At 37.2% G+C, this 12,768-nt stretch overlaps 2 protein-coding genes across 3 annotated transcripts; one reads left to right on the forward strand and one right to left on the reverse strand.

Moving 5' to 3' along the window:
• Positions 1-2,434: 2,434 nt before the first annotated feature.
• Positions 2,435-10,740, forward strand: LOC110864831. 2 transcript variants are annotated; one of them, XM_022113991.2, is made up of 9 exons: positions 2,435-3,479; positions 4,264-4,452; positions 4,532-4,624; positions 5,119-5,301; positions 5,399-5,501; positions 6,573-6,758; positions 6,865-9,005; positions 9,631-10,151; positions 10,220-10,740. In XM_022113991.2, exons 1-9 carry the CDS (start codon positions 3,225-3,227, stop codon positions 10,227-10,229), a joined length of 3,681 nt encoding a protein of 1,226 aa, XP_021969683.1. In that variant the 5' UTR covers positions 2,435-3,224; the 3' UTR covers positions 10,230-10,740. The 2 variants fall into 2 exon arrangements, with proteins under 2 accessions (XP_021969683.1, XP_021969682.1); XM_022113990.2 differs by having other exon boundaries at positions 2,437-3,479; positions 9,628-10,151.
• Positions 10,741-10,879: 139 nt separating this feature from the next.
• On the reverse strand, positions 10,880-12,230 carry LOC118479704 (non-specific lipid-transfer protein Lac s 1-like). The gene is made up of 2 exons (XM_035974412.1): positions 11,736-12,230; positions 10,880-11,166 (listed from the first exon to the last, which is right to left on the reverse strand). Exons 1-2 carry the CDS (start codon positions 12,122-12,124, stop codon positions 11,133-11,135), a joined length of 423 nt encoding a protein of 140 aa, XP_035830305.1. The 5' UTR covers positions 12,125-12,230; the 3' UTR covers positions 10,880-11,132.
• Positions 12,231-12,768: the final 538 nt, after the last annotated feature.

Below are 12,768 nucleotides of genomic sequence, written 5' to 3' on the forward strand. Positions count from 1 at the left end.
AACATCGTCAGTATTTATTATTTTTTTTGTTTGTCTAATAATGGTGCCAATTCTGTTCTGTGCATTATTAGCACTATCTCGTGTTGCATGTAGCAACGAATAAAGTCAACATGAAATGCCATTGTATGTATATAACAGTAATAGAAAATTCATTTGTCTTGTAAACTAGATCATGCACAATTATTTAAGCACATATTACTGTTCAATTAGTGTACAGAATGTACGGAAAAATGACGGTTGTCACAATTTACGATTTCAAAACTCAATAATCTAAAAATCTCTTTCAAAACTCAACCCCAAACACCCTCTAAATCGTTCTAGTATTTGTTTGCGTTCTAATATTGTGAGAATATATGAAAATTGACTCAAGACTTTGTGAACCAAGGGCTATTTCTGCTCATACTTAATGGATATTTTTAATCGTTTGTAAGTTAATGTTAAATGAAATGAAACCGTACTTGGACATTTTAAGTAGGGATGTTCAAAACTATCCATATCCGAAAATCCAATCCGAAATATATGAAAATTTGGATATCCAAATTTTTTTGGATTCAGATTCTGATAGTGATTTTAAAAATTTTCGGATATTTCAGATATCCGAGATATCCAAAAATTTAATTTTCAATTTTTTCGAATATCCGAAATATTCGAAAAATATGCGAAATGTCCGGTTTCGAATATGAAAAAATAATAAAAATTAAAAATTAAATAAAAGGTTGAATTTTCGGATATCCGATTCACTATCTGATCGGATATCCGAAATTTCTACGAATTTAGATAGTGAAATCTGGTATCCAAAAATTTTGAATATCTGAAAATTTCGTATATCCAAAATTTGAATATATATTTTTGAACACCCCTAATTATAAACCATCAAGCAACCTCATACGTTTGAAAATTAGAACATACAACCAACCAAAAACCATTGACTTTGATTATTATTAATTTGAGAATGGCTAATTTACCTATTCATTTAACCTACTTTTGGTTCTACACTATTATTTATCATAAAACTATAATTCTTAACCGCTTGAAAATGGGTCTACATGCACATTTTGACACCACTAGACTACACATCACCCTTAAGTATGTTAGATTTTTTGTTAAAAAATTTTACCTTGTAAAACAGGTATAAAGGAGAAGTAGATACCTATAACTTGTTACATTTGACATTTTTATTAGTTAGATTTGCAATTAATGAAACACAATAATTAGATTCTAGTTGAATATTTTTTTTTATTAATTTAAATATTTGCCAATAACCTCTAGCTCAAATGGTAGGAGGACTTGAGTTCTTTGAAGACTCAAGTTCAATTCCCATTTGGTGCAAAAAAAGAGTGAGGCATTGGTGGACAGTGATAGGAGACCCAGGGAAACCTGGGTTCGATCCTTGAGCCAAACGGGTTTTACTGGTAATTTACCGTCGTGCCTACGGGCGGGTGGGTTGCTGGGTTTTTCCCCGGAATTGGTGGACTAATCGAGTTACTCTCGGAGTACTCTGTTTGTCCGGTGGGTGTCCCGAGAGTGCTCGGGATTGATTTATTAGCCGTTAAAAAAAATTAATTTAAATATTTAAGAAATATAATTTTTGAATTATAATTTATACTTCTAAACACCACTTAAAGGCTTTAACTCACTTCACATCTATGGAAAGCAATCACTAATATCATTAGACTAACTATGATCATTGAAAATACGTTAAAAATAAATTTGGCTAAACAAGTAACTAAATCAACTACTATACCTTAATTGAAAAATAATTTCAAATAATTTAGTTTATACTTTAATGCTTCGCATGATGATTATCCATAAAAGCAATAAAGTAGCAGTCCTTAAACACAACATTAAGCAAATATGTATTTTTGTTAAAAGGAAAGATTTATAACATTCAAAAGAAGAAAGTTTAATATCGAGAACTAATTTTAAGTAAAGAAATACAATAATTACATAAACACTTGTATTCTAAAAAGTAAATTTAAGTACAATACATAAAACAATTATCTAAGAGTGTAAGGGGTATAACACGGGGATGGCCTGCGGTGAAGGGTCACCGTGCGGTAAAACCGCCGCCATCCCCTTAAATCGATCGGCAAACTCAAAAACTCAAAAACCTAAAGACTACTCACCGCATGCTTTCCAACTTTTTTTTGACCGTTGTGTGTTTCAACGGCTATATAACCGTACCGTATGAGGTTTTAAATTAAAAAAAAAAATTAATTACATTTCTATATTTAAATACCAACATTCATAATCCATTTCAGTTGGTATCAACTTTGCTTTGTATTTAATCCATTACACATAATGCAATTTTCTCACCCCCCTAATTTTTCCATAACTAGGACCATAAGTTAGACAATGGGGGCCGACAACATGTAGTACGTACACATTTCTCCAACCAAAATGTCAAAAACATAATATGATAAGAAATGAAAAACCATAACCATAACCAATTTCATATCTTCAAAAACAAAATAACATTAGTTGCAAGATTTTGTTGAAACTTAAATTCCCATTTCAAAAAGATAATAAATTTTTCTCCCCAGATTCGCCATTTCCCCTTCTCTATCTCCATTTCAAAAACCCTTTTTTCTTATAATAATTTGTAGGGAAAATAAATTAAACCCCACAAATTCGCAACTTTAATCTCTCTCCATCCGATTCTCCCAAACCCCTTTTTTCCAACAATCAAACACCCAATTTTCAAAATCAATTTTTGATATTTTTACCCATAATTTCAATCCGATTTGTTGTTCAAGATTCCACCTTTATTGTTCAGATTGATTTGTGTGGTGTAATGTTACATAACCCTTTTTGCTGTTAGGGTTTTGTTGTCAATCTTGTTAATTTCTTATCCGTATTTATGATCAGAGTATTTTATTTTGTTTTTGTTATGTCAACTAACAATCTTGAATTTGTTTTCTAGGGTTCCTGAAAAAGTTTGATTTTTTTTTTTTATTTTTTTTTATGTTGGTTGACATTTTTAGGGCCACAATTGATAGCACCATATATGTTTTTAAATTATTAATTGCACCTTTTTAACTACTAATATCCTATGCAAATATATACATATATATATGTGTGTGTATGTATGTACTTGGTATCTGAAAAAGCCCTTGATTGCTAGTTTTGGAAAGCAAAAAGTTTGATTTTTTTTTTTTGAACAAGTAAGAAGTGAGGTTGTTAGGCTTTTTGCTGTGTAGTTTAGTGGTATTGGATTATTGTGTATGGGCGAAATCGAGGGATGGTCACAGATGGGTGGTGGTGGTGGTGGGGGCGGGCGGGGCCCCCTATTGCCGAATGGGCTATTGCCCAATGCTGGTCCATTGATAGATAGTTTAGATTCTGAGAGATGGTTAAAGGCTGAGGAGCGAACGGCCGAGCTTATAAGTTGCATTCAACCGAATCCGCCTTCGGAAGAACGTAGAAACGCCGTTGCTGATTATGTACAGCGACTTATTATGAAGTGTTTTCCGTGTAAGGTGGTTCTCTTTTCTTTGTTATTTATTGTTTTGAAGTTCATTTTTTTCGCTAACAAGAATTATGATTATATGTATGCTAGCAATGTTATAGACTGTAGTTGTATGCTAGTTTAGGAAATATCTGAATCTTGATTTGGTTTCATATGTTATTTGTTAAACTTGAATTTGTTGATGTTAAGTGGTGACAAGAACATAGTAGAATATAGGGTCTATCCCATAGTTGTTAAAAGCCATCGCCTCTTGCGCCTAGGCCCATTTTTCAGGCGAGGCGAGGCAGTTGCGCCTTAAGTCGAGGAAATTGTGCTTTAATTCTCCAGGTGATGGTTCAGGTGCACATTCCGGCGAGATTCCTAGATTCCGGAGAGTTTCCGGACAAATTTTCTAAATTCCGGCAGGATTCTAGCCAGATCCGTACTTTTATGTAACGAAAACTACTTTTCTACACTAATACACTAATATTTTAGAACCTTTGGTACTAAATAAATGATATAAAGTGTTATATAATAGATTTTGTTTATTTTATTTAAAGAATCGTATTCTTTTTCTAACACATAATATATTTTTAATTTTTTTTCATTATGCGCCTTATTTTTCTCAGGCTCTTGCTTTTTTTGCGCTTTGCGCCTAGGCCCCAAGCGAGACCTATGCGCCTTGAATGCGCCTAACGCCTTTAATAACTATGGTCTTAGTCTATCCACCGGAGGATTTTAGGGGTGTTTGGATGGGTATTAAAGGTTATAATTACAAATTAAAGTTGTGATAATAAGCTTATTGTGGTTTGCAGGTTTTTACATTTGGGTCCGTACCTCTAAAAACATATTTACCAGACGGGGATATCGATCTAACCGCATTCAGTAGCAATGCAAACCTAAAGGATTCATGGGCCATTGAGGTCTGTGATTTATTGCAGGCTGAAGAGAAGAATGAGAATGCGGAGTTTCATGTAAAGGAAGTTCAATACATTCAAGCAGAAGTACGTTTATTCTTCTTCTATGTTTTGCTTGTTATAAATTCGGTTATAGATTTAGCGAACATTTGTCGTTTCATTGTAGGTGAAGATTATAAAATGTTTGGTGGAGAACATTGTGGTAGATATTTCCTTTAATCAGCTTGGAGGACTTTGTACCCTTTGTTTTCTAGAGGAGGTTAGTGTAGCGCCAATATTTTCACACACTTCGTTTTTTCATTTTTAATTGAGTAAATTACAAAAATCGTCCTTTAAGTATGTCACTTATTGCAAACTGTGTCCTTTATCTTCAATAATTACAGAAAACGTACTCGATGTTTTGCAAACCCTTGCAAGTTATGTCCTTTAGGCCTAACTTAGTTAATTTTTTTGTGGTTAAATCTGACCAAATGGACCCCACATGAGGGTATTTTGGTCATTTTTCTCTCATGTGAGGTCCATTTGGTCAGATTTAACCAGAAAAATACCCTCATGTGAGGTCCATTTAGTTAGATTTAATCACAAAAATTAACTGAGTTAGGGGCTAAAGGACATAACTTGCAAGGGTTTGCAAACATCGAGTACGTTTTCTGTAATTATTGAAGACAAAGGACACAGTTTGCAATATGTGACATACATAAAGGACGATTTTTGTAATTTACTTTTTGTAATTTTAAAATATTATCCTTGCAGGTTGACAATTTGATAAATCAAAATCATTTATTTAAGCGTAGCATTATACTAATCAAAGCCTGGTGTTACTACGAGAGCCGTATACTCGGGGCTCACCATGGTCTTATCTCTACTTACGCCCTCGAGACTTTGGTTCTTTACATATTTCACGTCTTCAACAATTCTTTTGCGGGCCCACTCGAGGTTGTTTTTTTTTTGTGTGTTTTATAATGATTATTTTTACGTGAAGAACAGAATAATCAGAAAATCTTACATCCGAACGTTGTCTTTGCAATTGCAGGTGCTTTACCGTTTTCTGGAGTTCTTTAGTAAATTCGATTGGGACAATTTCTGTGTTAGCTTGTGGGGCCCTGTACCCATAAATTCACTTCCAGATGTAACTGGTAATTTTGTTAGCAATTCTCCACTTGATAATAAACTAATGAGTAAACTTCCGTTTTGCTCCCTGTGGTTTGGTCACTTTAACGGTTTTACCCCAAACCTTTCAAAATAGCCATTTTACTCCCTGATCTATGAAGGCCTTCATGATTTTGCTCCTGGCCCCTAAACGTCATCCACTTTAACAGTTAAAGGCTGTCACGTGCAAAACACCTGAGGGGCAATTATGTCTTTTCCCAACCCTCCCTTTACAATTCCAGCTTAAAACCCTAACTGTTAAAATGGACGACGTTTAGGGGCGGGGAGCAAAATCAGGGATGGGCTTTTTTTCCCAAATACCCGTACTCGTACCCGTACCGTACCCGTTGTACCCGTACCGATTTTAGGTATTTGGTACATGTATCGGTACCCAGTTTTATTGATTTTGGTATTCGGTACTTTCGGTATTGGTACAGGTACGGGTACGGGTAAAAACGGGTACTGGTACCGAATTCTATGTATACCTTTAAAAGTTTTTTATTATTATGTTTTATTTCATATTATCGTATTTATAGTGTACTCGTATTGATTTTACCTATATGGTACCCGTATCGTATTGGTACTCGTACCAATTTTACCTATTCGGTACTCGTATTATATTGGTACTCATGTCAATTTTACCTATTTAGTACTCGTACAAGTGCTCAAAAAGTAAATAAAAACAAAATGGTACTAAGCGGGTACTGTACCGAAAATACCCGTACCAGTACCCGTACTCGTACCCGTACCGTACCTATATATTTGGTACGGTATTTGGTACCTAGTTTTGTTCAAATTCGGTACCGGTATTTTCGGTACTGGTACGGGTATAGGTACGGGTACTGTACCAATCCCATCCCTAAGCAAAATCATGAAGGCCTTCATAGATCAGGGAGTAAAATGGCTATTTTGAAAGGTTTGGGGCAAAACCGTTAAAGTGACCAAACCACAGGGAGCAAAACGGAAGTTTACTCTAAACTAATTAGCAATATTAATTATTATATTTTGTATTAATTTATTAGTTATCAATAGTGATATTTTCATTTGTAATGTTGCAGCCGAGCCACCTCGTAAGGATAGTGAAGAATTGCTGCTTAACAAAGTGTTTCTTGATGCGTGTAGTTACGTGTACGCCGTGTTTCCTGGCGGTCAGGATAATCACGGGCAGCCTTTTCTTTCCAAACATTTTAACGTTATCGATCCGCTGCGTGTGAGTAATAATCTCGGAAGAAGTGTCAGTAAAGGTACATATGCTAACTTTATTTTTTTTTTTTTTTCGTCTTTGAAAACGAAGTGCTTTATCATTTTTTTACGGGCACTTGTTTACGTTTTTTTTTATCATGTTTTTAGGTAATTTTTACAGAATACGTAGTGCGTTCGCGCTTGGGGCCAAAAGGCTCGCAAAGTTCCTGGACTGCCCGAAGGAAAATCTTGTTGCGGAAGTAAACCAGTTTTTTACCAACACGTGGGACCGACATGGCAATGGTATTCGTCCTGATGCACCCTTACCCGTTACTGATTCAACGGTTTTGAAAATCGATACTAAAATGAGTACTTCAAGTGGCAAAAAGTCAGAAACTGTTGGTCAAGAGTCTGACTTTGACCACACTCGATCTACCAATAACCAGTCCGAAAGTTCACCCAAGGCTCGTGTTGCGACTCCTGGTCAAACTAACCAAGGTCAACGGAATTTGAAATCTGGTCTTTTGGTCAATGACATCCAACGGTCCCCGTTCGCTAGAACGCGGTCTAGCCCTGAATTAACCGATACGTACAAATACGTTCCTTTTCAAGGAACCGTTAACAAACCACCTGAAAACGAAAAAACCCGTAACAGGAGGAAAAACGTTGAAACTGAAAACGAGAAAAACGAGGCTTCGTCGTTACACCATGTGCCACATAAGCAAAGTTTCGAACCATCACCTGAACCAAATATATATCACCGTGAAGATATGCAGCAAGAGGAACAAGATCTTGTTAACATAATGGCATCTTCTTCATTTCATGGTTTTAACGGGCCGGTGAATTTAGCTTCGGGTCATTTACCTTTTCCGTTCTCGCCCTCTTTTCTAGCATCGTTAGGATACACACAAAGGAATATTCCCGGAATGATCCCGTCAAATATGCCGTTTATTGACCCTCAATTTGCAGCTATGCATTTTCCTCATGGTTTGGTTCCTCATTATTTTCCCGGGGTTGATGTGACGTCAAATTCCGAAGATTCGGTAAACGAAAATAATCTCGGGTCTGTGGAACTTAACTCCGGTGATGATAATTATAACCATGAAATACTGCGGGAAGCCGAGCGGGTGAATTCGGAAATTGTTTTGCAAGATGAAAATAAACCGCAATCGTCTTCTACGAGGATGAATTACATACCACCACCTCGTCGTGTGGGTGCGTCCGGTGGGTTAGTAGTAAGAAGTCAACATAAGAATAACAAGGAAAAACGAGACAGATTAAGAGAGAACAACCATTTGGATTCTTCTCATTCTCTAGAAAATAGTATAAACGATGCGTATTCAGATGAACGGGCTACGAGTTCACGATTCTCATCTGCTGCTCACAGTAGCTCTTTAAGAAGTAAAACTTCTTCAGAGAGTTCTTGGGATGAAACATCAACGGTCAACAAGTCAACGAAGGGTAAAAAGGGAAAGAAAATCGTCAATCCTGTAGATTTGTCTTTGTCTGACCGTTTTCAGTCTGAGGATGATGACGTGGATGGTGGAACGGTTGGAACGGTTCCGCCCGCGAGTTTGAGGTCCGAGTTAGAACCTCATGCGGTTGCTCCAATGCATGCTTCGAGATCTCCCATGCCCGGTATCGAACCGGCTCAAACAAGTGGTTCCGATTCCGGTTCCGGTTCCGTACTTCCAATGGCCCCGGTGATTATCGGGTCCAACCCGAGACACCGGATGGACAATTCCGGGGGTACGCCATTGACTTTTTATCCCACCGGACCACCTGTCCCGTTCCTCACAATGCTTCCGTTTTATAACGTTCCATCAGAGAACGGGTCATCAGATGCATCAACTAGCCGTTTCGAGAGTACCGAAAATGGCGATGCTGGTCAAAGTTTTCATCCGGAAGGTGTTGACCAGGTGGAGGATTTTAGTCCTCGAGCGGCAGGCCGCCACGAGACACCAGACGAACACAGGTCTGATATTCTTAACAGTGACTTTGCTAGCCATTGGCAGAATCTACAGTTTGGGCGGTTTTGTCAAAGTCCACTTCATCATGGGCCCACAGTGTATCCTTCACCGGTCATGGTACCACCGGTTTATTTACAGGGTCGGGTTCCGTGGGATGGGCCTGGAAGACCCTTGCCAAACATGAACTTAGTTACACAGCTCATGAACTATGGACCACGGCTCGTGCCCGTTCCACCTCTTCAGTCTGTACCCAATAGACCTCCTAATGTTTACCAGCATTATGTTGAAGATATGCCCAGATACAACCGTAGTGGTACCGGGACATATTTACCAAATCCTGTAAGAAAGTTTCTTTTTCTTTTTTCCACTTACAATTTATGCCCTATTTTTAGTATGAGTAAAATGCCATTTTTGTCCTTGAGGTTTGGTCAGTTTTGCGACTTTCGTCCAAAAGTTTGTGTTTCCGCATCTGGATCCAAAAGGTTCCTTGCCATTTTCATCCGACTCATTAACTCCATCTAGTTTTCTCCGTTAGGTCAGGGGTGTTTCCGTTTTTTGTTAACTTATAGGGCAATTTGGTCCTTTTCAGGGGTATTCGGTCTTTTTACATAAAGTGAAAAGGGCGGAATTGCCCTTTAAGTTATCAAAAGGACAGAAATACCCCTGACGTAACGGAGAAAAATGGATGGAGTTAACGAGTCGGATGAAAATTGCAAGATTTCAAATCTTTTGGATCCAGATGCGGAAAAACAAACCTTCGGACGAAAGTCGCAAAACTGACCAAACCTCAGGGACAAAAATGGCAGTTTACTCCTTTAGTAAAATATTTCATAAAACCATAACTATCCTCAAAATATAATAATTTTCCAAAAAATTTAACATAATATTTTTGTTACTTATTTTTTATGACATACTAATTGCATTCAGGTCTCGTAATTTGTTTCTTTGCCCCTTGTTTCAGAAGGTCGCTGCTAGGGATCGTCCTCGTAGGGGGAACTTTAACTACGATAGAACTGATAGTCACGGTGACAGAGACGGTAACTCGAAACCACGTGGTTCGGGACGTAACCACAACCATAATCAAACAGATAAATCAACGGCCAGGTTGGATCGCTTGGGTTCCAGCGGAAGCCGGACAACGAATTCACACAGAAACGAGTCATTTTCTACATACCAAACGCAAAATGGTCCGTTACATCCTGGGTCAAGTCAAAGTGGTCCTGCTAATGTGGCTTATGGCATGTATCCTTTACCAGGAGTCCCGCCCAATGGGTCCGACGGTCCTGTTGTGATGATGTATCCGTTTGAGCAAAATCCTGGCTTTGCTTCTCAAAACGAGCCGGTTGATGTTGGGTCAACGGGTCCCGCGGGGTTTTCTGGTGTGAATGATCAGTCACCACGGGGTGACGGAAGTCGTTACAGGGGAGTAGTAGAGGAACATAGGTTATATTCACCAGATCAACCGTCCTCACCCCATCATCAAAGGTAAATATTATCTACTACTTTCAGAAACTTATCGAATGTGAAACTTGAACTAGATTGTTTTTTCACAGGAGGGTATGATTGTCTTTTCGCCGCCCACCTAGGTTCAAATTCATTGATCAGGTGAGACTATGAGAGTTGCAAAAGGTGACCTTCCGGGAATATACAAAGAAGCGGCTCGTGGTTCCATCAAATGATCCGTCTCTACTCACTGGTCGGTTCTCGGTTATGCAAAATCTTGATTTTGCTTCATGGGGTAGCAATAGGAAGGAAGCACACAGTGATTTCATGTAGAAGTACGCTCAAGGCTCGCGCCCATGGGGAGGAAGTTATGTACGTTTTTTCCTTTTCTCATATATAGGGGCTGCAACCACGGAATATGTAGTTTTTAACCGAGTACAATAACTTTTTTCGGGGATGAAGTTCGTAGGGTCTACCCTGTTATAACTGGGTTAGGGTTTGTACCAATTCATTCCCATGTATCCTTTTGTCATTGTAGCATTTACAGTTAATGAGATGATAGAATCTCTCTCATTATATGAGAAATATGTACTAATATATATTATTATAGCGTAACTAGTTCGCAAAGAAAGTAAAGCTTTATCTAAGCTCGGCTTGCAAAACCCGATGCAATTTGCAAAAGCTCTAGTCCGTGTATCTAAACTCCCATATGTCTAGCGAAGTTGTGTTTTACCTGATCCTGTTGGTTAGCGGGGTTGTATTTAGTCATGGTTGGCTTTTATAAACTTGAGTGCGGTTGAGCCATAAATTTGTTAGAATAGCCGTGACGGTCCATTGAAGCCTTAACATATGTGACAACTTAATTTGATATTCTTTTTGTAGTTTGCTATTACTTCTTATTTTATATACTTGACACAGACTAGTTAGATACTTTTATATTGTAACACATGAAGAACCGATAACGTTACAAGAATACATATGTGAAGTCAAAAACGTCGAAAGTGACTTCCAGATTAGTGAAAGCTAGACGCCATGCTTTATATTCTTTTTCTTCCACCTGCGTCGAAAACAAGATCATGATCAATACCAACTATCGGAAAATCTTTACATGAGATCTTGTTATCAAAACAAAAACAAACTTTCGAAATTATCCTGAACCGGAAACTAGTTTAAGAAAAAAGGAATTAGAAACACAACGGGAGTGAACGTAGGGGTTACTAGTTGAATGTGACTAGTGGTGTTCATGGTCCGCTTTTGAGTTTTGACGAAAAATCTAGGCCAAAACCGTCGAATTCGGTTTTGGAAAACAACAAACCAAATCGGGTGGCTTGGTGGTTCGCCTTTTGAACTGATTTTTTTTTTCAAAATCATCAGTTTGTTTTAAAAAGTTAAAAATAAAAAAGACATTTCATCAATATATTTATATATAACTGCATTTTCCGAAAATTATAAAAAATCCAAAAAAAAAAAAAAGAAAAAAGCTAAATGTGTTAAGCCAACAAAACTGAACCATATAATATATCTCAAACCTGCCAACTTGCTTTAACGATCATATCGGTTTCAACAGTTTATGAACACCCCTAATTCAACAACAAACTTAGTGATGAAATATCAAGTTGAACATACCTAGAACAATCGGTGTTGGCATTGATCACGGGAATTTTAATATTGATCAGGCACGCCTTAGGAAGTCGCGAGACTTCAAAACCAGGCAATCTATCTTTTTCGATCGCCTTTTCCTTTATGCAGCTACACATCATTTTTGCATCCTCGTCAGAATTCATTTTTCGAGCTATCATATCGAGGTTTAGACAACATAACGATGGCAGAGCTCCACACGCATCGCAAGGCGGGGATTTACAGACGCGGTGACAATGTTTCAAATGTAAAAGACAAGGCGCTAATCGAACCTTAAGATTTGCGCATGAATGTTTGTGGCCTTTGACTTGTGTGTTTGGCCTTGCAAGCACCAACATAATCACCACACAACATATTATTGTGACTACTTTGTTCATGTTTTATGTTCCTGATTAAATAATGAAGTTTAAGAACTTGAAAGACATATATATATATGCATGTATATATAAATGCATGTATGTACGTAATGTATATCTAATTTTTGAAAACATGCATATATAATAATATATACTTGCCTGCATAATTTATATTCTCTTGCTTAGTATTTTCATTACGAAATCCAACTATTTTGATGCATGAATAATATGATTATTCACATAAGTATCATGAATTTGAATGCGTGTGGTATTATGATCAATACAAGGAGTTATATATGTTAATAAAATGTCACACCATAGGTGCTACTAGAATTTCTTCATCATTGTATCACAACATTTTTGAAACACTCACACTGATATGTATTATATGTATATGTGTGTAAATATATTAGTTTTCTTTTTTTTTTTAAAGGAGAGTTTGATAGTACGTAACATTGTTGAGAAAATTGATATTTTTGAAGTGTAGGTGAAAATCTCATGTAATACGTTTGGATGCGTTGAAGATGCTCTAAGACTATCAAATGCTGGTTGGAGGTAGACCAAGTAATCTTCATCTAATCGGCCAATTAATCGCTAAACCGTCAAGAATGGTCAAATCCGGTCCTAATCGTCTAAAAAATCAATGGCTGTCTAACGATTCCAGC

This window comes from Helianthus annuus, chromosome 6 (genome assembly GCF_002127325.2).
Source record: "Helianthus annuus cultivar XRQ/B chromosome 6, HanXRQr2.0-SUNRISE, whole genome shotgun sequence".
NCBI classification, from domain to species: Eukaryota; Viridiplantae; Streptophyta; class Magnoliopsida; order Asterales; family Asteraceae; genus Helianthus; species Helianthus annuus.